General features: G+C 43.2%; 1 protein-coding gene across 3 annotated transcripts in view; it reads right to left on the bottom strand.

The window, feature by feature from the left end:
* LOC139538931 (myc box-dependent-interacting protein 1) overlaps positions 1-27,500 on the bottom strand; it is an 89,127-nt gene that overhangs the window by 28,227 nt on the left and 33,400 nt on the right. For 2 of the 3 annotated variants that reach the window (XM_071341513.1, XM_071341515.1), the window contains exons 9-11: positions 1,182-1,257; positions 898-953; positions 532-582 (exon numbers count right to left, since the gene is read on the bottom strand). In XM_071341513.1, the coding sequence (XP_071197614.1) occupies positions 532-582; positions 898-953; positions 1,182-1,257 (183 nt within the window). The remainder of the gene's footprint in view (positions 1-531; positions 583-897; positions 954-1,181; positions 1,258-27,500) is intronic. The other variant, XM_071341514.1, reaches the window with a different exon arrangement.

Genomic DNA, 27,500 nt, shown 5'->3' with positions numbered 1-27,500 from the left:
TTATGTTATAGCGAACAGTGAAGGCAGACTGACAGTCTATACAACTGCAGATACTCTAAAGCGGTGTACATCTCCTCCACCAACCGGGCTCTGTCATAGCACTCTGTCAAAGCAGTTGAGCCTCGGGACGAGGTTACCTCAGCCAGTTCGACTTATTTGACGTATTCTAGTACAAGCCAACCTGATTCAACTGTTCAACTAAATCACCAAAGCCCTTCATTGGTTGAATCACGTGTCCTAGTTCTGGAATACGTCAAATGAGTGAAACAAGGGGTAGCCTGAGTGCCAGAGTCTGTTTGTGCCATCATGCCAACTCCATGTCACTCATTGTCATGCCATGTTTGGAGTTGGCAAAGAGCACAAAGAAGATGGGGGAACTTGAGGAGCTGTTTGGGACTCTAAAAGTCTCTCTGTTTACCATGTGAATAACAGTAACAACCAACCAAGCAGCACTGATCTCAGACACTGAACCAGAGACAGAGGACGGACAAACACATGAGTTTAGTCAGACAGGGCTTCTGCCTTGGTTACCTCCTCCGAGCTCGCAACAACGTCCGTGCACCGCCGTTACCTGTTGCCTTGCTGTAGGGGTGGTTGGCATTCATTTAATCTAGACAAAATTCACTACATTTCCCCATAACGGATAATAACATTATATTGCATTGTAATTGTTTTTGTGTATCCAAGTTTTATTGACCAGCTGTAATCTGAAGACTTTGTACTGGGCATACGTTTAATAGTGTTCACTGCAGGGTTGGGAACAATTCATTTTAAATTCTGTGAAGTCATCAGCAAAATTTGAATATAATTGTTCAGTTTAATTCTTAAATATCATATTCTCATCATATATTATATACAAGGAAAGGTATACTATGTAATACAATGACAGAAACTCACCCAGACATGTCCTGTTTCTCCAGTTTGACAAGAATATCGTACAGATTCTGGTCGAGCTGCATACGGTGTGACGGAGAGAGAGAGAGAGAGAGAGAGAGAGAGAGAGAGAGAGAGAGAGAGAGAGAGAGAGAGAGAGAGAGAGAGAGAGAGAGAGAGAGAGAGAGAGAGAGAGGGCGGGGGATAGAGAGATGATAGAGAAGTAGCGAAGTGAGAGAAAGAAAACAAGGTATCCATATTAATTAATGGACTTGTTGATTAAAACAACATCAAGCCATCAGACTCACCTTCCCCATCTCCTTGTGGAACTTCTCCTCAAAGCCAGCCATACTCTGGAAGGTGCTAACGTAGAAACCAACTCGACTATGGAGACAGAGAGAGAGGACGGAGATGGACACAGCGAGGAAAGAGTGAGAGAGAGAGAAAAGGGGTATTTGAGATATTTAACAAATTATTATTATAAATGATTGTGTGTGATGTGTTAGTACATAGCTAGTAACGTTTGTACTGTGATGCACCCTTTGGAAGGCAAGAAATACAAAATTTTCCATTTTCTTCCATTTCAGATGTACCTGTTCCATAGTGAGATGTACCTGTTCCATTCTAGATGTACCTGTTCCATACTGAGATGTACCTGTTCCATTCCAGATGTACCTGTTCCATAGTGAGATGTACCTGTTCCATTCCAGATGTACCTGTTCCATACTGAGATGTACCTGTTCCATAGTGAGATGTACCTGTTCCATTCTAGATGTACCTGTTCCATACTGAGATGTACCTGTTCCATAGTGAGATGTACCTGTTCCATTCCAGATGTACCTGTTCCATAGTGAGATGTACCTGTTCCATAGTGAGATGTACCTGTTCCATACTGAGATGTACCTGTTCCATAGTGAGATGTACCTGTTCCATACTGAGATGTACCTGTTCCATAGTGAGATGTACCTGTTCCATTCTAGATGTACCTGTTCCATACTGAGATGTACCTGTTCCATAGTGAGATGTACCTGTTCCATACTGAGATGTACCTGTTCCATAGTGAGATGTACCTGTTCCATTCTAGATGTACCTGTTCCATACTGAGATGTACCTGTTCCATAGTGAGATGTACCTGTTCCATTCCAGATGTACCTGTTCCATAGTGAGATGTACCTGTTCCATACTGAGATGTACCTGTTCCATAGTGAGATGTACCTGTTCCATTCCAGATGTACCTGTTCCATTCCAGATGTACCTGTTCCATTCCAGATGTACCTGTTCTATTCCAGATGTACCTGTTCCATTCTAGATGTACCTGTTCCATTCCAGATGTACCTGTTCCATAGTGAGATGTACCTGTTCCATAGTGAGATGTACCTGTTCCATAGTGAGATGTACCTGTTCCATAGTGAGATGTACCTGTTCCATTCTAGATGTACCTGTTCCATTCCAGATGTACCTGTTCCATAGTGAGATGTACCTGTTCCATAGTGAGATGTACCTGTTCCATTCCAGATGTACCTGTTCCATAGTGAGATGTACCTGTTCCATTCCAGATGTACCTGTTCCATTCCAGATGTACCTGTTCCATTCCAGATGTACCTGTTCCATAGTGAGATGTACCTGTTCCATAGTGAGATGTACCTGTTCCATTACAGATGTACCTGTTCCATTCCAGATGTACCTGTTCCATTCCAGATGTACCTGTTCCATAGTGAGATGTACCTGTTCCATAGTGAGATGTACCTGTTCCATTCCAGATGTACCTGTTCCATAGTGAGATGTACCTGTTCCATTCTAGATGTACCTGTTCCATAGTGAGATGTACCTGTTCCATTCCAGATGTACCTGTTCCATTCCAGATGTACCTGTTCCATAGTGAGATGTACCTGTTCCATTCCAGATGTACCTGTTCCATTCCAGATGTACCTGTTCCATAGTGAGATGTACCTGTTCCATAGTGAGATGTACCTGTTCCATTCCAGATGTACCTGTTCCATAGTGAGATGTACCTGTTCCATTCCAGATGTACCTGTTCCATAGTGAGATGTACCTGTTCCATTCCAGATGTACCTGTTCCATACTGAGATGTACCTGTTCCATTACAGATGTACCTGTTCCATTCTAGACGTACTTGTTCCATTCTAGATGTACCTGTTCCATAGTGAGATGTACCTGTTCCATTACAGATGTACCTGTTCCATTCTAGACGTACCTGTTCCATTCCAGATGTACCTGTTCCATACTGAGATGTACCTGTTCCATTACAGATGTACCTGTTCCATTCTAGATGTACCTGTTCCATAGTGAGATGTACCTGTTCCATAGTGAGATGTACCTGTTCCATTACAGATGTACCTGTTCCATTCTAGACGTACCTGTTCCATTCTAGATGTACCTGTTCCATACTGAGATGTACCTGTTCCATTACAGATGTACCTGTTCCATTCCAGATGTACCTGTTCCATTCTAGATGTACCTGTTCCATTCCAGATGTACCTGTTCCATACTGAGATGTACCTGTTCCATTCCAGATGTACCTGTTCCATTCTAGACGTACCTGTTCCATTCCAGATGTACCTGTTCCATACTGAGATGTACCTGTTCCATTCCAGATGTACCTGTTCCATTCCAGATGTACCTGTTCCATTCCAGATGTACCTGTTCCATTCTAGATGTACCTGTTCCATTCCAGATGTACCTGTTCCATTCCAGATGTACCTGTTCCATTCCAGATGTACCTGTTCCATTCCAGATGTACCTGTTCCATTCCAGATGTACCTGTTCCATACTGAGATGTACCTGTTCCATTCTAGATATACCTGTTCCATTCCAGATGTACCTGTTCCATAGTGAGATGTACCTGTTCTATTCCAGATGTACCTGTTCCATTCCAGATGTACCTGTTCCATTCCAGATGTACCTGTTCCATTCCAGATGTACCTGTTCCATACTGAGATGTACCTGTTCTATTCCAGATGTACCTGTTCCATTCCAGATGTACCTGTTCCATTCCAGATGTACCTGTTCCATAGTGAGATGTACCTGTTCCATTCCAGATGTACCTGTTCCATAGTGAGATGTACCTGTTCCATTCCAGATGTACCTGTTCCATTCCAGATGTACCTGTTCCATAGTGAGATGTACCTGTTCCATTCCAGATGTACCTGTTCCATAGTGAGATGTACCTGTTCCATTCCAGATGTACCTGTTCCATTCTAGATGTACCTGTTCCATAGTGAGATGTACCTGTTCCATTCTAGATGTACCTGTTCCATAGTGAGATGTACCTGTTCCATTCCAGATGTACCTGTTCCATACTGAGATGTACCTGTTCCATTACAGATGTACCTGTTCCATTCCAGATGTACCTGTTCCATTCTAGATGTACCTGTTCCATTCCAGATGTACCTGTTCCATAGTGAGATGTACCTGTTCCATTCCAGATGTACCTGTTCCATTCCAGATGTACCTGTTCCATAGTGAGATGTACCTGTTCCATTCCAGATGTACCTGTTCCATAGTGAGATGTACCTGTTCCATAGTGAGATGTACCTGTTCCATTCCAGATGTACCTGTTCCATAGTGAGATGTACCTGTTCCATTCTAGATGTACCTGTTCCATAGTGAGATGTACCTGTTCCATAGTGAGATGTACCTGTTCCATAGTGAGATGTACCTGTTCCATTCCAGATGTACCTGTTCCATAGTGAGATGTACCTGTTCCATAGTGAGATGTACCTGTTCCATTCCAGATGTACCTGTTCCATAGTGAGATGTACCTGTTCCATTCCAGATGTACCTGTTCCATAGTGAGATGTACCTGTTCCATAGTGAGATGTACCTGTTCCATTCCAGATGTACCTGTTCCATAGTGAGATGTACCTGTTCCATAGTGAGATGTACCTGTTCCATACTGAGATGTACCTGTTCCATAGTGAGATGTACCTGTTCCATAGTGAGATGTACCTGTTCCATTCTAGACGTACCTGTTCCATAGTGAGATGTACCTGTTCCATAGTGAGATGTACCTGTTCCATAGTGAGATGTACCTGTTCCATTCTAGACGTACCTGTTCCATAGTGAGATGTACCTGTTCCATAGTGAGATGTACCTGTTCCATAGTGAGATGTACCTGTTCCATAGTGAGATGTACCTGTTCCATAGTGAGATGTACCTGTTCCATAGTGAGATGTACCTGTTCCATTCTAGACGTACCTGTTCCATAGTGAGATGTACCTGTTCCATAGTGAGATGTACCTGTTCCATAGTGAGATGTACCTGTTCCATAGTGAGATGTACCTGTTCCATAGTGAGATGTACCTGTTCCATTCTAGACGTACCTGTTCCATAGTGAGATGTACCTGTTCCATAGTGAGATGTACCTGTTCCATAGTGAGATGTACCTGTTCCATTCTAGATGTACCTGTTCCATTCCAGATGTACCTGTTCCATAGTGAGATGTACCTGTTCCATAGTGAGATGTACCTGTTCCATACTGAGATGTACCTGTTCCATTCTAGATGTACCTGTTCCATTCCAGATGTACCTGTTCCATAGTGAGATGTACCTGTTCCATAGTGAGATGTACCTGTTCCATTACAGATGTACCTGTTCCATTCCAGATGTACCTGTTCCATTCCAGATGTACCTGTTCCATAGTGAGATGTACCTGTTCCATTCCAGATGTACCTGTTCCATTCCAGATGTACCTGTTCCATTCCAGATGTACCTGTTCCATAGTGAGATGTACCTGTTCCATTCCAGATGTACCTGTTCCATTCCAGATGTACCTGTTCCATAGTGAGATGTACCTGTTCCATAGTGAGATGTACCTGTTCCATTCCAGATGTACCTGTTCCATACTGAGATGTACCTGTTCCATTACAGATGTACCTGTTCCATTCTAGATGTACCTGTTCCATAGTGAGATGTACCTGTTCCATAGTGAGATGTACCTGTTCCATTACAGATGTACCTGTTCCATTCTAGACGTACCTGTTCCATTCTAGATGTACCTGTTCCATACTGAGATGTACCTGTTCCATTACAGATGTACCTGTTCCATTCCAGATGTACCTGTTCCATTCTAGATGTACCTGTTCCATTCCAGATGTACCTGTTCCATACTGAGATGTACCTGTTCCATTCCAGATGTACCTGTTCCATTCTAGACGTACCTGTTCCATTCCAGATGTACCTGTTCCATACTGAGATGTACCTGTTCCATTCCAGATGTACCTGTTCCATTCCAGATGTACCTGTTCCATAGTGAGATGTACCTGTTCCATAGTGAGATGTACCTGTTCAGTACTGAGATGTACCTGTTCCATTACAGATGTACCTGTTCCATTCCAGATGTACCTGTTCCATTCTAGATGTACCTGTTCCATTCCAGATGTACCTGTTCCATACTGAGATGTACCTGTTCCATTCCAGATGTACCTGTTCCATTCTAGACGTACCTGTTCCATTCCAGATGTACCTGTTCCATACTGAGATGTACCTGTTCCATTCCAGATGTACCTGTTCCATTCTAGATGTACCTGTTCCATTCCAGATGTACCTGTTCCATTCCAGATGTACCTGTTCCATTCCAGATGTACCTGTTCCATTCCAGATGTACCTGTTCCATTCCAGATGTACCTGTTCCATTCCAGATGTACCTGTTCCATACTGAGATGTACCTGTTCCATTCTAGATATACCTGTTCCATTCCAGATGTACCTGTTCCATAGTGAGATGTACCTGTTCTATTCCAGATGTACCTGTTCCATTCCAGATGTACCTGTTCCATTCCAGATGTACCTGTTCCATTCCAGATGTACCTGTTCCATACTGAGATGTACCTGTTCTATTCCAGATGTACCTGTTCCATTCCAGATGTACCTGTTCCATTCCAGATGTACCTGTTCCATAGTGAGATGTACCTGTTCCATTCCAGATGTACCTGTTCCATAGTGAGATGTACCTGTTCCATTCCAGATGTACCTGTTCCATTCCAGATGTACCTGTTCCATAGTGAGATGTACCTGTTCCATTCCAGATGTACCTGTTCCATAGTGAGATGTACCTGTTCCATTCCAGATGTACCTGTTCCATTCTAGATGTACCTGTTCCATAGTGAGATGTACCTGTTCCATTCTAGATGTACCTGTTCCATAGTGAGATGTACCTGTTCCATTCCAGATGTACCTGTTCCATACTGAGATGTACCTGTTCCATTACAGATGTACCTGTTCCATTCCAGATGTACCTGTTCCATTCTAGATGTACCTGTTCCATTCCAGATGTACCTGTTCCATAGTGAGATGTACCTGTTCCATTCCAGATGTACCTGTTCCATTCCAGATGTACCTGTTCCATTCCAGATGTACCTGTTCCATAGTGAGATGTACCTGTTCCATAGTGAGATGTACCTGTTCCATTCCAGATGTACCTGTTCCATAGTGAGATGTACCTGTTCCATTCTAGATGTACCTGTTCCATTCCAGATGTACCTGTTCCATTCTAGATGTACCTGTTCCATTCCAGATGTACCTGTTCCATACTGAGATGTACCTGTTCCATTCCAGATGTACCTGTTCCATTCTAGACGTACCTGTTCCATTCCAGATGTACCTGTTCCATACTGAGATGTACCTGTTCCATTCCAGATGTACCTGTTCCATTCCAGATGTACCTGTTCCATAGTGAGATGTACCTGTTCCATAGTGAGATGTACCTGTTCCATACTGAGATGTACCTGTTCCATTACAGATGTACCTGTTCCATTCCAGATGTACCTGTTCCATTCTAGATGTACCTGTTCCATTCCAGATGTACCTGTTCCATACTGAGATGTACCTGTTCCATTCCAGATGTACCTGTTCCATTCTAGACGTACCTGTTCCATTCCAGATGTACCTGTTCCATACTGAGATGTACCTGTTCCATTCCAGATGTACCTGTTCCATTCTAGATGTACCTGTTCCATTCCAGATGTACCTGTTCCATTCCAGATGTACCTGTTCCATTCCAGATGTACCTGTTCCATTCCAGATGTACCTGTTCCATTCCAGATGTACCTGTTCCATTCCAGATGTACCTGTTCCATACTGAGATGTACCTGTTCCATTCTAGATATACCTGTTCCATTCCAGATGTACCTGTTCCATAGTGAGATGTACCTGTTCCATAGTGAGATGTACCTGTTCCATAGTGAGATGTACCTGTTCCATAGTGAGATGTACCTGTTCCATAGTGAGATGTACCTGTTCCATAGTGAGATGTACCTGTTCCATTCTAGACGTACCTGTTCCATAGTGAGATGTACCTGTTCCATAGTGAGATGTACCTGTTCCATAGTGAGATGTACCTGTTCCATAGTGAGATGTACCTGTTCCATAGTGAGATGTACCTGTTCCATTCTAGACGTACCTGTTCCATAGTGAGATGTACCTGTTCCATAGTGAGATGTACCTGTTCCATAGTGAGATGTACCTGTTCCATTCTAGATGTACCTGTTCCATTCCAGATGTACCTGTTCCATAGTGAGATGTACCTGTTCCATAGTGAGATGTACCTGTTCCATACTGAGATGTACCTGTTCCATTCTAGATGTACCTGTTCCATTCCAGATGTACCTGTTCCATAGTGAGATGTACCTGTTCCATAGTGAGATGTACCTGTTCCATTACAGATGTACCTGTTCCATTCCAGATGTACCTGTTCCATAGTGAGATGTACCTGTTCCATTCCAGATGTACCTGTTCCATTCCAGATGTACCTGTTCCATTCCAGATGTACCTGTTCCATAGTGAGATGTACCTGTTCCATTCCAGATGTACCTGTTCCATTCCAGATGTACCTGTTCCATAGTGAGATGTACCTGTTCCATAGTGAGATGTACCTGTTCCATTCCAGATGTACCTGTTCCATACTGAGATGTACCTGTTCCATTACAGATGTACCTGTTCCATTCTAGATGTACCTGTTCCATAGTGAGATGTACCTGTTCCATAGTGAGATGTACCTGTTCCATTACAGATGTACCTGTTCCATTCTAGACGTACCTGTTCCATTCTAGATGTACCTGTTCCATACTGAGATGTACCTGTTCCATTACAGATGTACCTGTTCCATTCCAGATGTACCTGTTCCATTCTAGATGTACCTGTTCCATTCCAGATGTACCTGTTCCATACTGAGATGTACCTGTTCCATTCCAGATGTACCTGTTCCATTCTAGACGTACCTGTTCCATTCCAGATGTACCTGTTCCATACTGAGATGTACCTGTTCCATTCCAGATGTACCTGTTCCATTCCAGATGTACCTGTTCCATAGTGAGATGTACCTGTTCCATAGTGAGATGTACCTGTTCAGTACTGAGATGTACCTGTTCCATTACAGATGTACCTGTTCCATTCCAGATGTACCTGTTCCATTCTAGATGTACCTGTTCCATTCCAGATGTACCTGTTCCATACTGAGATGTACCTGTTCCATTCCAGATGTACCTGTTCCATTCTAGACGTACCTGTTCCATTCCAGATGTACCTGTTCCATACTGAGATGTACCTGTTCCATTCCAGATGTACCTGTTCCATTCTAGATGTACCTGTTCCATTCCAGATGTACCTGTTCCATTCCAGATGTACCTGTTCCATTCCAGATGTACCTGTTCCATTCCAGATGTACCTGTTCCATTCCAGATGTACCTGTTCCATTCCAGATGTACCTGTTCCATACTGAGATGTACCTGTTCCATTCTAGATATACCTGTTCCATTCCAGATGTACCTGTTCCATAGTGAGATGTACCTGTTCTATTCCAGATGTACCTGTTCCATTCCAGATGTACCTGTTCCATTCCAGATGTACCTGTTCCATTCCAGATGTACCTGTTCCATACTGAGATGTACCTGTTCTATTCCAGATGTACCTGTTCCATTCCAGATGTACCTGTTCCATTCCAGATGTACCTGTTCCATAGTGAGATGTACCTGTTCCATTCCAGATGTACCTGTTCCATAGTGAGATGTACCTGTTCCATAGTGAGATGTACCTGTTCCATACTGAGATGTACCTGTTCCATTCTAGATGTACCTGTTCCATTCCAGATGTACCTGTTCCATAGTGAGATGTACCTGTTCCATAGTGAGATGTACCTGTTCCATTACAGATGTACCTGTTCCATTCCAGATGTACCTGTTCCATTCCAGATGTACCTGTTCCATAGTGAGATGTACCTGTTCCATTCCAGATGTACCTGTTCCATTCCAGATGTACCTGTTCCATTCCAGATGTACCTGTTCCATAGTGAGATGTACCTGTTCCATTCCAGATGTACCTGTTCCATTCCAGATGTACCTGTTCCATAGTGAGATGTACCTGTTCCATAGTGAGATGTACCTGTTCCATTCCAGATGTACCTGTTCCATACTGAGATGTACCTGTTCCATTACAGATGTACCTGTTCCATTCTAGATGTACCTGTTCCATAGTGAGATGTACCTGTTCCATAGTGAGATGTACCTGTTCCATTACAGATGTACCTGTTCCATTCTAGACGTACCTGTTCCATTCTAGATGTACCTGTTCCATACTGAGATGTACCTGTTCCATTACAGATGTACCTGTTCCATTCCAGATGTACCTGTTCCATTCTAGATGTACCTGTTCCATTCCAGATGTACCTGTTCCATACTGAGATGTACCTGTTCCATTCCAGATGTACCTGTTCCATTCTAGACGTACCTGTTCCATTCCAGATGTACCTGTTCCATACTGAGATGTACCTGTTCCATTCCAGATGTACCTGTTCCATTCCAGATGTACCTGTTCCATAGTGAGATGTACCTGTTCCATAGTGAGATGTACCTGTTCAGTACTGAGATGTACCTGTTCCATTACAGATGTACCTGTTCCATTCCAGATGTACCTGTTCCATTCTAGATGTACCTGTTCCATTCCAGATGTACCTGTTCCATACTGAGATGTACCTGTTCCATTCCAGATGTACCTGTTCCATTCTAGACGTACCTGTTCCATTCCAGATGTACCTGTTCCATACTGAGATGTACCTGTTCCATTCCAGATGTACCTGTTCCATTCTAGATGTACCTGTTCCATTCCAGATGTACCTGTTCCATTCCAGATGTACCTGTTCCATTCCAGATGTACCTGTTCCATTCCAGATGTACCTGTTCCATTCCAGATGTACCTGTTCCATTCCAGATGTACCTGTTCCATACTGAGATGTACCTGTTCCATTCTAGATATACCTGTTCCATTCCAGATGTACCTGTTCCATAGTGAGATGTACCTGTTCTATTCCAGATGTACCTGTTCCATTCCAGATGTACCTGTTCCATTCCAGATGTACCTGTTCCATTCCAGATGTACCTGTTCCATACTGAGATGTACCTGTTCTATTCCAGATGTACCTGTTCCATTCCAGATGTACCTGTTCCATTCCAGATGTACCTGTTCCATAGTGAGATGTACCTGTTCCATTCCAGATGTACCTGTTCCATAGTGAGATGTACCTGTTCCATTCCAGATGTACCTGTTCCATTCCAGATGTACCTGTTCCATAGTGAGATGTACCTGTTCCATTCCAGATGTACCTGTTCCATAGTGAGATGTACCTGTTCCATTCCAGATGTACCTGTTCCATTCTAGATGTACCTGTTCCATAGTGAGATGTACCTGTTCCATTCTAGATGTACCTGTTCCATAGTGAGATGTACCTGTTCCATTCCAGATGTACCTGTTCCATACTGAGATGTACCTGTTCCATTACAGATGTACCTGTTCCATTCCAGATGTACCTGTTCCATTCTAGATGTACCTGTTCCATTCCAGATGTACCTGTTCCATAGTGAGATGTACCTGTTCCATTCCAGATGTACCTGTTCCATTCCAGATGTACCTGTTCCATTCCAGATGTACCTGTTCCATAGTGAGATGTACCTGTTCCATAGTGAGATGTACCTGTTCCATTCCAGATGTACCTGTTCCATAGTGAGATGTACCTGTTCCATTCTAGATGTACCTGTTCCATTCCAGATGTACCTGTTCCATTCTAGATGTACCTGTTCCATTCCAGATGTACCTGTTCCATACTGAGATGTACCTGTTCCATTCCAGATGTACCTGTTCCATTCTAGACGTACCTGTTCCATTCCAGATGTACCTGTTCCATACTGAGATGTACCTGTTCCATTCCAGATGTACCTGTTCCATTCCAGATGTACCTGTTCCATAGTGAGATGTACCTGTTCCATAGTGAGATGTACCTGTTCCATACTGAGATGTACCTGTTCCATTACAGATGTACCTGTTCCATTCCAGATGTACCTGTTCCATTCTAGATGTACCTGTTCCATTCCAGATGTACCTGTTCCATACTGAGATGTACCTGTTCCATTCCAGATGTACCTGTTCCATTCTAGACGTACCTGTTCCATTCCAGATGTACCTGTTCCATACTGAGATGTACCTGTTCCATTCCAGATGTACCTGTTCCATTCTAGATGTACCTGTTCCATTCCAGATGTACCTGTTCCATTCCAGATGTACCTGTTCCATTCCAGATGTACCTGTTCCATTCCAGATGTACCTGTTCCATTCCAGATGTACCTGTTCCATTCCAGATGTACCTGTTCCATACTGAGATGTACCTGTTCCATTCTAGATATACCTGTTCCATTCCAGATGTACCTGTTCCATAGTGAGATGTACCTGTTCCATAGTGAGATGTACCTGTTCCATAGTGAGATGTACCTGTTCCATAGTGAGATGTACCTGTTCCATAGTGAGATGTACCTGTTCCATAGTGAGATGTACCTGTTCCATTCTAGACGTACCTGTTCCATAGTGAGATGTACCTGTTCCATAGTGAGATGTACCTGTTCCATAGTGAGATGTACCTGTTCCATAGTGAGATGTACCTGTTCCATAGTGAGATGTACCTGTTCCATTCTAGACGTACCTGTTCCATAGTGAGATGTACCTGTTCCATAGTGAGATGTACCTGTTCCATAGTGAGATGTACCTGTTCCATTCTAGATGTACCTGTTCCATTCCAGATGTACCTGTTCCATAGTGAGATGTACCTGTTCCATAGTGAGATGTACCTGTTCCATACTGAGATGTACCTGTTCCATTCTAGATGTACCTGTTCCATTCCAGATGTACCTGTTCCATAGTGAGATGTACCTGTTCCATAGTGAGATGTACCTGTTCCATTACAGATGTACCTGTTCCATTCCAGATGTACCTGTTCCATAGTGAGATGTACCTGTTCCATTCCAGATGTACCTGTTCCATTCCAGATGTACCTGTTCCATTCCAGATGTACCTGTTCCATAGTGAGATGTACCTGTTCCATTCCAGATGTACCTGTTCCATTCCAGATGTACCTGTTCCATAGTGAGATGTACCTGTTCCATAGTGAGATGTACCTGTTCCATTCCAGATGTACCTGTTCCATACTGAGATGTACCTGTTCCATTACAGATGTACCTGTTCCATTCTAGATGTACCTGTTCCATAGTGAGATGTACCTGTTCCATAGTGAGATGTACCTGTTCCATTACAGATGTACCTGTTCCATTCTAGACGTACCTGTTCCATTCTAGATGTACCTGTTCCATACTGAGATGTACCTGTTCCATTACAGATGTACCTGTTCCATTCCAGATGTACCTGTTCCATTCTAGATGTACCTGTTCCATTCCAGATGTACCTGTTCCATACTGAGATGTACCTGTTCCATTCCAGATGTACCTGTTCCATTCTAGACGTACCTGTTCCATTCCAGATGTACCTGTTCCATACTGAGATGTACCTGTTCCATTCCAGATGTACCTGTTCCATTCCAGATGTACCTGTTCCATAGTGAGATGTACCTGTTCCATAGTGAGATGTACCTGTTCAGTACTGAGATGTACCTGTTCCATTACAGATGTACCTGTTCCATTCCAGATGTACCTGTTCCATTCTAGATGTACCTGTTCCATTCCAGATGTACCTGTTCCATACTGAGATGTACCTGTTCCATTCCAGATGTACCTGTTCCATTCTAGACGTACCTGTTCCATTCCAGATGTACCTGTTCCATACTGAGATGTACCTGTTCCATTCCAGATGTACCTGTTCCATTCTAGATGTACCTGTTCCATTCCAGATGTACCTGTTCCATTCCAGATGTACCTGTTCCATTCCAGATGTACCTGTTCCATTCCAGATGTACCTGTTCCATTCCAGATGTACCTGTTCCATTCCAGATGTACCTGTTCCATACTGAGATGTACCTGTTCCATTCTAGATATACCTGTTCCATTCCAGATGTACCTGTTCCATAGTGAGATGTACCTGTTCTATTCCAGATGTACCTGTTCCATTCCAGATGTACCTGTTCCATTCCAGATGTACCTGTTCCATTCCAGATGTACCTGTTCCATACTGAGATGTACCTGTTCTATTCCAGATGTACCTGTTCCATTCCAGATGTACCTGTTCCATTCCAGATGTACCTGTTCCATAGTGAGATGTACCTGTTCCATTCCAGATGTACCTGTTCCATAGTGAGATGTACCTGTTCCATTCCAGATGTACCTGTTCCATTCCAGATGTACCTGTTCCATAGTGAGATGTACCTGTTCCATTCCAGATGTACCTGTTCCATAGTGAGATGTACCTGTTCCATTCCAGATGTACCTGTTCCATTCTAGATGTACCTGTTCCATAGTGAGATGTACCTGTTCCATTCTAGATGTACCTGTTCCATAGTGAGATGTACCTGTTCCATTCCAGATGTACCTGTTCCATACTGAGATGTACCTGTTCCATTACAGATGTACCTGTTCCATTCCAGATGTACCTGTTCCATTCTAGATGTACCTGTTCCATTCCAGATGTACCTGTTCCATAGTGAGATGTACCTGTTCCATTCCAGATGTACCTGTTCCATTCCAGATGTACCTGTTCCATAGTGAGATGTACCTGTTCCATTCCAGATGTACCTGTTCCATTCCAGATGTACCTGTTCCATTCCAGATGTACCTGTTCCATAGTGAGATGTACCTGTTCCATAGTGAGATGTACCTGTTCCATTCCAGATGTACCTGTTCCATAGTGAGATGTACCTGTTCCATTCTAGATGTACCTGTTCCATTCCAGATGTACCTGTTCCATTCTAGATGTACCTGTTCCATTCCAGATGTACCTGTTCCATACTGAGATGTACCTGTTCCATTCCAGATGTACCTGTTCCATTCTAGACGTACCTGTTCCATTCCAGATGTACCTGTTCCATACTGAGATGTACCTGTTCCATTCCAGATGTACCTGTTCCATTCCAGATGTACCTGTTCCATAGTGAGATGTACCTGTTCCATAGTGAGATGTACCTGTTCCATACTGAGATGTACCTGTTCCATTACAGATGTACCTGTTCCATTCTAGATGTACCTGTTCCATTCCAGATGTACCTGTTCCATACTGAGATGTACCTGTTCCATTCCAGATGTACCTGTTCCATTCTAGACGTACCTGTTCCATTCCAGATGTACCTGTTCCATACTGAGATGTACCTGTTCCATTCCAGATGTACCTGTTCCATTCTAGATGTACCTGTTCCATTCCAGATGTACCTGTTCCATTCCAGATGTACCTGTTCCATTCCAGATGTACCTGTTCCATTCCAGATGTACCTGTTCCATTCCAGATGTACCTGTTCCATTCCAGATGTACCTGTTCCATACTGAGATGTACCTGTTCCATTCTAGATATACCTGTTCCATTCCAGATGTACCTGTTCCATAGTGAGATGTACCTGTTCTATTCCAGATGTACCTGTTCCATTCCAGATGTACCTGTTCCATTCCAGATGTACCTGTTCCATTCCAGATGTACCTGTTCCATACTGAGATGTACCTGTTCTATTCCAGATGTACCTGTTCCATTCCAGATGTACCTGTTCCATTCCAGATGTACCTGTTCCATAGTGAGATGTACCTGTTCCATTCCAGATGTACCTGTTCCATTCCAGATGTACCTGTTCCATAGTGAGATGTACCTGTTCCATTCCAGATGTACCTGTTCCATAGTGAGATGTACCTGTTCCATTCCAGATGTACCTGTTCCATTCTAGATGTACCTGTTCCATAGTGAGATGTACCTGTTCCATTCTAGATGTACCTGTTCCATAGTGAGATGTACCTGTTCCATTCCAGATGTACCTGTTCCATACTGAGATGTACCTGTTCCATTACAGATGTACCTGTTCCATTCCAGATGTACCTGTTCCATTCTAGATGTACCTGTTCCATTCCAGATGTACCTGTTCCATAGTGAGATGTACCTGTTCCATTCCAGATGTACCTGTTCCATTCCAGATGTACCTGTTCCATAGTGAGATGTACCTGTTCCATTCCAGATGTACCTGTTCCATTCCAGAGGTACCTGTTCCATTCCAGATGTACCTGTTCCATAGTGAGATGTACCTGTTCCATAGTGAGATGTACCTGTTCCATTCCAGATGTACCTGTTCCATAGTGAGATGTACCTGTTCCATTCTAGATGTACCTGTTCCATAGTGAGATGTACCTGTTCCATAGTGAGATGTACCTGTTCCATAGTGAGATGTACCTGTTCCATTCCAGATGTACCTGTTCCATAGTGAGATGTACCTGTTCCATAGTGAGATGTACCTGTTCCATTCCAGATGTACCTGTTCCATAGTGAGATGTACCTGTTCCATTCCAGATGTACCTGTTCCATAGTGAGATGTACCTGTTCCATAGTGAGATGTACCTGTTCCATTCCAGATGTACCTGTTCCATAGTGAGATGTACCTGTTCCATAGTGAGATGTACCTGTTCCATAGTGAGATGTACCTGTTCCATAGTGAGATGTACCTGTTCCATTCTAGACGTACCTGTTCCATAGTGAGATGTACCTGTTCCATAGTGAGATGTACCTGTTCCATAGTGAGATGTACCTGTTCCATTCTAGACGTACCTGTTCCATAGTGAGATGTACCTGTTCCATAGTGAGATGTACCTGTTCCATAGTGAGATGTACCTGTTCCATAGTGAGATGTACCTGTTCCATAGTGAGATGTACCTGTTCCATAGTGAGATGTACCTGTTCCATTCTAGACGTACCTGTTCCATAGTGAGATGTACCTGTTCCATAGTGAGATGTACCTGTTCCATAGTGAGATGTACCTGTTCCATAGTGAGATGTACCTGTTCCATAGTGAGATGTACCTGTTCCATTCTAGACGTACCTGTTCCATAGTGAGATGTACCTGTTCCATAGTGAGATGTACCTGTTCCATAGTGAGATGTACCTGTTCCATTCCAGATGTACCTGTTCCATAGTGAGATGTACCTGTTCCATAGTGAGATGTACCTGTTCCATTCTAGATGTACCTGTTCCATTCCAGATGTACCTGTTCCATAGTGAGATGTACCTGTTCCATAGTGAGATGTACCTGTTCCATTACAGATGTACCTGTTCCATTCCAGATGTACCTGTTCCATTCCAGATGTACCTGTTCCATAGTGAGATGTACCTGTTCCATTCCAGATGTACCTGTTCCATTCCAGATGTACCTGTTCCATTCCAGATGTACCTGTTCCATAGTGAGATGTACCTGTTCCATAGTGAGATGTACCTGTTCCATTCCAGATGTACCTGTTCCATAGTGAGATGTACCTGTTCCATAGTGAGATGTACCTGTTCCATTCTAGACGTACCTGTTCCATAGTGAGATGTACCTGTTCCATACTGAGATGTACCTGTTCCATAGTGAGATGTACCTGTTCCATTCTAGACGTACCTGTTCCATAGTGAGATGTACCTGTTCCATAGTGAGATGTACCTGTTCCATTCCAGATGTACCTGTTCCATAGTGAGATGTACCTGTTCCATTCCAGATGTACCTGTTCCATACTGAGATGTACCTGTTCCATAGTGAGATGTACCTGTTCCATAGTGAGATGTACCTGTTCCATAGTGAGATGTACCTGTTCCATAGTGAGATGTACCTGTTCCATTTCAGATGTACCTGTTCCATAGTGAGATGTACCTGTTCCATTCTAGATGTACCTGTTCCATAGTGAGATGTACCTGTTCCATTCTAGATGTACCTGTTCCATTCCAGATGTACCTGTTCCATAGTGAGATGTACCTGTTCCATTCCAGATGTACCTGTTCCATACTGAGATGTACCTGTTCCATAGTGAGATGTACCTGTTCCATAGTGAGATGTACCTGTTCCATAGTGAGATGTACCTGTTCCATAGTGAGATGTACCTGTTCCATTTCAGATGTACCTGTTCCATACTGAGATGTACCTGTTCCATAGTGAGATGTACCTGTTCCATAGTGAGATGTACCTGTTCCATACTGAGATGTACCTGTTCCATAGTGAGATGTACCTGTTCCATTCCAGATGTACCTGTTCCATTCCAGATGTACCTGTTCCATAGTGAGATGTACCTGTTCCATTCCAGATGTACCTGTTCCATAGTGAGATGTACCTGTTCCATTCTAGATGTACCTGTTCCATTCCAGATGTACCTGTTCCATTCCAGATGTACCTGTTCCATAGTGAGATGTACCTGTTCCATTCTAGACGTACCTGTTCCATAGTGAGATGTACCTGTTCCATAGTGAGATGTACCTGTTCCATAGTGAGATGTACCTGTTCCATTCTAGACGTACCTGTTCCATAGTGAGATGTACCTGTTCCATAGTGAGATGTACCTGTTCCATAGTGAGATGTACCTGTTCCATAGTGAGATGTACCTGTTCCATAGTGAGATGTACCTGTTCCATAGTGAGATGTACCTGTTCCATTCTAGACGTACCTGTTCCATAGTGAGATGTACCTGTTCCATAGTGAGATGTACCTGTTCCATAGTGAGATGTACCTGTTCCATAGTGAGATGTACCTGTTCCATAGTGAGATGTACCTGTTCCATTCTAGACGTACCTGTTCCATAGTGAGATGTACCTGTTCCATAGTGAGATGTACCTGTTCCATAGTGAGATGTACCTGTTCCATTCCAGGTGTACCTGTTCCATAGTGAGATGTACCTGTTCCATAGTGAGATGTACCTGTTCCATTCTAGATGTACCTGTTCCATTCCAGATGTACCTGTTCCATAGTGAGATGTACCTGTTCCATAGTGAGATGTACCTGTTCCATTACAGATGTACCTGTTCCATTCCAGATGTACCTGTTCCATTCCAGATGTACCTGTTCCATAGTGAGATGTACCTGTTCCATTCCAGATGTACCTGTTCCATTCCAGATGTACCTGTTCCATTCCAGATGTACCTGTTCCATAGTGAGATGTACCTGTTCCATAGTGAGATGTACCTGTTCCATTCCAGATGTACCTGTTCCATAGTGAGATGTACCTGTTCCATAGTGAGATGTACCTGTTCCATTCTAGACGTACCTGTTCCATAGTGAGATGTACCTGTTCCATACTGAGATGTACCTGTTCCATAGTGAGATGTACCTGTTCCATTCTAGACGTACCTGTTCCATAGTGAGATGTACCTGTTCCATAGTGAGATGTACCTGTTCCATTCCAGATGTACCTGTTCCATAGTGAGATGTACCTGTTCCATTCCAGATGTACCTGTTCCATACTGAGATGTACCTGTTCCATAGTGAGATGTACCTGTTCCATAGTGAGATGTACCTGTTCCATAGTGAGATGTACCTGTTCCATAGTGAGATGTACCTGTTCCATTTCAGATGTACCTGTTCCATACTGAGATGTACCTGTTCCATAGTGAGATGTACCTGTTCCATAGTGAGATGTACCTGTTCCATACTGAGATGTACCTGTTCCATAGTCAGATGTACCTGTTCCATTCCAGATGTACCTGTTCCATTCCAGATGTACCTGTTCCATAGTGAGATGTACCTGTTCCATTCCAGATGTACCTGTTCCATAGTGAGATGTACCTGTTCCATTCTAGATGTACCTGTTCCATTCCAGATGTACCTGTTCCATTCCAGATGTACCTGTTCCATAGTGAGATGTACCTGTTCCATTCCAGATGTACCTGTTCCATAGTGAGATGTACCTGTTCCATTCCAGATGTACCTGTTCCATTCCAAATGTACCTGTTCCATAGTGAGATGTACCTGTTCCATACTGAGATGTACCTGTTCCATTACAGATGTACCTGTTCCATTCTAGACGTACCTGTTCCATTCTAGATGTACCTGTTCCATAGTGAGATGTACCTGTTCCATTCCAGATGTACCTGTTCCATTCCAGATGTACCTGTTCCATAGTGAGATGTACCTGTTCCATTACAGATGTACCTGTTCCATTCTAGACGTACCTGTTCCATTACAGATGTACCTGTTCCATTCTAGACGTACCTGTTCCATTCCAGATGTACCTGTTCCATAGTGAGATGTACCTGTTCCATTACAGATGTACCTGTTCCATTCTAGATGTACCTGTTCCATTACAGATGTACCTGTTCCATTCTAGACGTACCTGTTCCATTACAGATGTACCTGTTCCATTCTAGATGTACCTGTTCCATTCTAGATGTACCTGTTCCATTCCAGATGTACCTGTTCCATACTGAATGTACCTGTTCCATTCCAGATGTACCTGTTCCATACTGAGATGTACCTGTTCCATTACAGATGTACCTGTTCCATACTGAGATGTACCTGTTCCATAGTGAGATGTACCTGTTCCATTCCAGATGTACCTGTTCCATAGTGAGATGTACCTGTTCCATTCCAGATGTACCTGTTCCATTCCAGATGTACCTGTTCCATACTGAGATGTACCTGTTCCATTCCAGATGTACCTGTTCCATAGTGAGATGTACCTGTTCCATACTGAGATGTACCTGTTCCATTACAGATGTACCTGTTCCATTCTAGACGTACCTGTTCCATTCTAGATGTACCTGTTCCATAGTGAGATGTACCTGTTCCATTACAGATGTACCTGTTCCATTCTAGACGTACCTGTTCCATTCCAGATGTACCTGTTCCATACTGAGATGTACCTGTTCCATTCTAGATGTACCTGTTCCATTCTAGATGTACCTGTTCCATAGTGAGATGTACCTGTTCCATTACAGATGTACCTGTTCCATTCTAGACGTACCTGTTCCATTCTAGATGTACCTGTTCCATACTGAGATGTACCTGTTCCATTACAGATGTACCTGTTCCATTCTAGACCTACCTGTTCCATTCCAGATGTACCTGTTCCATTACAGATGTACCTGTTCCATTACAGATGTACCTGTTCCATTACAGATGTACCTGTTCCATTCCAGATGTACCTGTTCCATAGTGAGATGTACCTGTTCCATTCTAGATGTACCTGTTCCATACTGAGATGTACCTGTTCCATTCCAGATGTACCTGTTCCTTACTGAGATGTACCTGTTCCAATACAGATGTACCTGTTCCATTCTAGACGTACCTGTTCCATTCCAGATGTACCTGTTCCATACTGAGATGTACCTGTTCCATACTGAGATGTACCTGTTCCATTCCAGATGTACCTGTTCCATAGTGAGATGTACCTGTTCCATACTGAGATGTACCTGTTCCATTCCAAATGTACCTGTTCCATACTGAGATGTACCTGTTCCATACTGAGATGTACCTGTTCCATTCCAGATGTACCTGTTCCATAGTGAGATGTACCTGTTCCATTACAGATGTACCTGTTCCATTCTAGATGTACCTGTTCCATAGTGAGATGTACCTGTTCCATTACAGATGTACCTGTTCCATTCTAGACGTACCTGTTCCATTCCAGATGTACCTGTTCCATACTGAGATGTACCTGTTCCATTACAGATGTACCTGTTCCATTCTAGATGTACCTGTTCCATAGTGAGATGTACCTGTTCCATTACAGATGTACCTGTTCCATTCTAGACGTACCTGTTCCATTCTAGATGTACCTGTTCCATACTGAGATGTACCTGTTCCATTCCAGATGTACCTGTTCCATAGTGAGATGTACCTGTTCCATACTGAGATGTACCTGTTCCATTCCAGATGTACCTGTTCCATAGTGAGATGTACCTGTTCCATACTGAGATGTACCTGTTCCATTACAGATGTACCTGTTCCATTCTAGATGTACCTGTTCCATAGTGAGATGTACCTGTTCCATACTGAGATGTACCTGTTCCATAGTGAGATGTACCTGTTCCATAGTGAGATGTACCTGTTCCATTCCAGATGTACCTGTTCCATAGTGAGATGTACCTGTTCCATTCTAGATGTACCTGTTCCATACTGAGATGTACCTGTTCCATTACAGATGTACCTGTTCCATTCCAGATGTACCTGTTCCATTCTAGATGTACCTGTTCCATAGTGAGATGTACCTGTTCCATTCCAGATGTACCTGTTCCATAGTGAGATGTACCTGTTCCATAGTGAGATGTACCTGTTCCATTCCAGATGTACCTGTTCCATACTGAGATGTACCTGTTCCATTCCAGATGTACCTGTTCCATACTGAGATGTACCTGTTCCATTACAGATGTACCTGTTCCATTCTAGATGTACCTGTTCCATAGTGAGATGTACCTGTTCCATACTGAGATGTACCTGTTCCATAGTGAGATGTACCTGTTCCATTCCAGATGTACCTGTTCCATAGTGAGATGTACCTGTTCCATTCCAGATGTACCTGTTCCATAGTGAGATGTACCTGTTCCATTCCAGATGTACCTGTTCCATAGTGAGATGTACCTGTTCCATTCTAGATGTACCTGTTCCATAGTGAGATGTACCTGTTCCATTCTAGATGTACCTGTTCCATAGTGAGATGTACCTGTTCCATACTGAGATGTACCTGTTCCATTCCAGATGTACCTGTTCCATACTGAGATGTACCTGTTCCATACTGAGATGTACCTGTTCCATTCCAGATGTACCTGTTCCATAGTGAGATGTACCTGTTCCATTCTAGATGTACCTGTTCCATACTGAGATGTACCTGTTCCATTCCAGATGTACCTGTTCCATACTGAGATGTACCTGTTCCATTCTAGATGTACCTGTTCCATACTGAGATGTACCTGTTCCATTCCAGATGTACCTGTTCCATACTGAGATGTACCTGTTCCATTCCAGATGTACCTGTTCCATACCTGTTCCATACTGAGATGTACCTGTTCCATACTGAGATGTACCTGTTCCATTCCAGATGTACCTGTTCCATTCCAGATGTACCTGTTCCATTCCAGATGTACCTGTTCCATTCCAGATGTACCTGTTCCATAGTGAGATGTACCTGTTCCATAGTGAGATGTACCTGTTCCATTCCAGATATACCTGTTCCATAGTGAGATGTACCTGTTCCATTCCAGATGTACCTGTTCCATTACAGATGTACCTGTTCCATTCCAGATGTACCTGTTCCATTCCAGATGTACATGTTCCATTCCAGATGTACCTGTTCCATAGTGAGATGTACCTGTTCCATTCCAGATGTACCTGTTCCATAGTGAGATGTACCTGTTCCATAGTGAGATGTACCTGTTCCATTCCAGATATACCTGTTCCATAGTGAGATGTACCTGTTCCATTCCAGATGTACCTGTTCCATAGTGAGATGTACCTGTTCCATTCCAGATGTACCTGTTCCATTCTAGATGTACCTGTTCCATAGTGAGATGTACCTGTTCCATTACAGATGTACCTGTTCCATTCCAGATGTACCTGTTCCATTCCAGATGTACCTGTTCCATAGTGAGATGTACCTGTTCCATAGTGAGATGTACCTGTTCCATTCCAGATGTACCTGTTCCATAGTGAGATGTACCTGTTCCATACCAGATGTACCTGTTCCATTACAGATGTACCTGTTCCATTCCAGATGTACCTGTTCCATTCCAGATGTACCTGTTCCATAGTGAGATGTACCTGTTCCATTCCAGATGTACCTGTTCCATAGTGAGATGTACCTGTTCCATTCCAGATGTACCTGTTCCATAGTGAGATGTACCTGTTCCATACCAGATGTACCTGTTCCATTACAGATGTACCTGTTCCATTCCAGATGTACCTGTTCCATTCCAGATGTACCTGTTCCATAGTGAGATGTACCTGTTCCATTCCAGATGTACCTGTTCCATAGTGAGATGTACCTGTTCCATTACAGATGTACCTGTTCCATAGTGAGATGTACCTGTTCCATACCAGATGTACCTGTTCCATTACAGATGTACCTGTTCCATTCCAGATGTACCTGTTCCATAGTGAGATGTACCTGTTCCATAGTGAGATGTACCTGTTCCATAGTGAGATGTACCTGTTCCATTCCAGATGTACCTGTTCCATAGTGAGATGTACCTGTTCCATAGTGAGATGTACCTGTTCCATACCAGATGTACCTGTTCCATTACAGATGTACCTGTTCCATTCCAGATGTACCTGTTCCATAGTGAGATGTACCTGTTCCATTCCAGATGTACCTGTTCCATAGTGAGATGTACCTGTTCCATACCAGATGTACCTGTTCCATTCCAGATGTACCTGTTCCATTCCAGATGTACCTGTTCCATAGTGAGATGTACCTGTTCCATTCCAGATGTACCTGTTCCATTCCAGATGTACCTGTTCCATAGTGAGATGTACCTGTTCCATTCCAGATGTACCTGTTCCATAGTGAGATGTACCTGTTCCATTCCAGATGTACCTGTTCCATAGTGAGATGTACCTGTTCCATTCCAGATGTACCTGTTCCATAGTGAGATGTACCTGTTCCATTCCAGATGTACCTGTTCCATTCCAGATGTACCTGTTCCATAGTGAGATGTACCTGTTCCATTCCAGATGTACCTGTTCCATAGTGAGATGTACCTGTTCCATTCCAGATGTACCTGTTCCATAGTGAGATGTACCTGTTCCATAGTGAGATGTACCTGTTCCATTCCAGATGTACCTGTTCCATTCCAGATGTACCTGTTCCATTCCAGATGTACCTGTTCCATAGTGAGATGTACCTGTTCCATACTGAGATGTACCTGTTCCATTACAGATGTACCTGTTCCATTACAGATGTACCTGTTCCATAGTGAGATGTACCTGTTCCATTCCAGATGTACCTGTTCCATTCCAGATGTACCTGTTCCATAGTGAGATGTACCTGTTCCATAGTGAGATGTACCTGTTCCATTCTAGATGTACCTGTTCCATAGTGAGATGTACCTGTTCCATTACAGATGTACCTGTTCCATAGTGAGATGTACCTGTTCCATTCCAGATGTACCTGTTCCATAGTGAGATGTACCTGTTCCATTCCAGATGTACCTGTTCCATACTGAGATGTACCTGTTCCATTCCAGATGTACCTGTTCCATTCCAGATGTACCTGTTCCATAGTGAGATGTACCTGTTCCATAGTGAGATGTACCTGTTCCATTCCAGATGTACCTGTTCCATTCCAGATGTACCTGTTCCATTCCAGATGTACCTGTTCCATTCTAGATGTACCTGTTCCATAGTGAGATGTACCTGTTCCATTCCAGATGTACCTGTTCCATAGTGAGATGTACCTGTTCCATTCCAGATGTACCTGTTCCATTCCAGATGTACCTGTTCCATAGTGAGATGTACCTGTTCCATTCCAGATGTATCTGTTCCATTCCAGATGTACCTGTTCCATAGTGAGATGTACCTGTTCCATAGTGAGATGTACCTGTTCCATTCCAGATGTACCTGTTCCATACTGAGATGTACCTGTTCCATTCCAGATGTACCTGTTCCATTCCAGATGTACCTGTTCCATAGTGAGATGTACCTGTTCCATAGTGAGATGTACCTGTTCCATTCCAGATGTACCTGTTCCATACTGAGATGTACCTGTTCCATTCCAGATGTACCTGTTCCATTCTAGATGTACCTGTTCCATAGTGAGATGTACCTGTTCCATTACAGATGTACCTGTTCCATAGTGAGATGTACCTGTTCCATTACAGATGTACCTGTTCCATAGTGAGATGTACCTGTTCCATTCTAGATGTACCTGTTCCAATACAGATGTACCTGTTCCATAGTGAGATGTACCTGTTCCATTCCAGATGTACCTGTTCCATAGTGAGATGTACCTGTTCCATTCCAGATGTACCTGTTCCATAGTGAGATGTACATGTTCCATACCAGATGTACCTGTTCCATTCCAGATGTACCTGTTCCATAGTGAGATGTACCTGTTCCATTCTAGATGTACCTGTTCCATAGTGAGATGTACCTGTTCCATTCCAGATGTACCTGTTCCATAGTGAGATGTACCTGTTCCATTCCAGATGTACCTGTTCCATAGTGAGATGTACCTGTTCCATTCCAGATGTACCTGTTCCATTCCAGATGTACCTGTTCCATTCCAGATGTACCTGTTCCATAGTGAGATGTACCTGTTCCATTCCAGATGTACCTGTTCCATTCCAGATGTACCTGTTCCATACTGAGATGTACCTGTTCCATTCCAGATGTACCTGTTCCATTCCAGATGTACCTGTTCCATAGTGAGATGTACCTGTTCCATAGTGAGATGTACCTGTTCCATTCCAGATGTACCTGTTCCATTCCAGATGTACCTGTTCCATTCCAGATGTACCTGTTCCATTCTAGATGTACCTGTTCCATAGTGAGATGTACCTGTTCCATTCCAGATGTACCTGTTCCATAGTGAGATGTACCTGTTCCATTCCAGATGTACCTGTTCCATTCCAGATGTACCTGTTCCATAGTGAGATGTACCTGTTCCATTCCAGATGTATCTGTTCCATTCCAGATGTACCTGTTCCATAGTGAGATGTACCTGTTCCATAGTGAGATGTACCTGTTCCATTCCAGATGTACCTGTTCCATACTGAGATGTACCTGTTCCATTCCAGATGTACCTGTTCCATTCCAGATGTACCTGTTCCATAGTGAGATGTACCTGTTCCATAGTGAGATGTACCTGTTCCATTCCAGATGTACCTGTTCCATACTGAGATGTACCTGTTCCATTCCAGATGTACCTGTTCCATTCTAGATGTACCTGTTCCATAGTGAGATGTACCTGTTCCATTACAGATGTACCTGTTCCATAGTGAGATGTACCTGTTCCATTACAGATGTACCTGTTCCATAGTGAGATGTACCTGTTCCATTCTAGATGTACCTGTTCCAATACAGATGTACCTGTTCCATAGTGAGATGTACCTGTTCCATTCCAGATGTACCTGTTCCATAGTGAGATGTACCTGTTCCATTCCAGATGTACCTGTTCCATAGTGAGATGTACATGTTCCATACCAGATGTACCTGTTCCATTCCAGATGTACCTGTTCCATAGTGAGATGTACCTGTTCCATTCTAGATGTACCTGTTCCATAGTGAGATGTACCTGTTCCATTCCAGATGTACCTGTTCCATAGTGAGATGTACCTGTTCCATTCCAGATGTACCTGTTCCATAGTGAGATGTACCTGTTCCATTCCAGATGTACCTGTTCCATTCCAGATGTACCTGTTCCATTCCAGATGTACCTGTTCCATAGTGAGATGTACCTGTTCCATTCCAGATGTACCTGTTCCATTCCAGAT

Source organism: Salvelinus alpinus, chromosome 14, assembly GCF_045679555.1.
Source record: "Salvelinus alpinus chromosome 14, SLU_Salpinus.1, whole genome shotgun sequence".
Taxonomy (NCBI): domain Eukaryota; kingdom Metazoa; phylum Chordata; class Actinopteri; order Salmoniformes; family Salmonidae; genus Salvelinus; species Salvelinus alpinus.
This window is presented reverse-complemented; position numbering and strand designations above follow the sequence as displayed.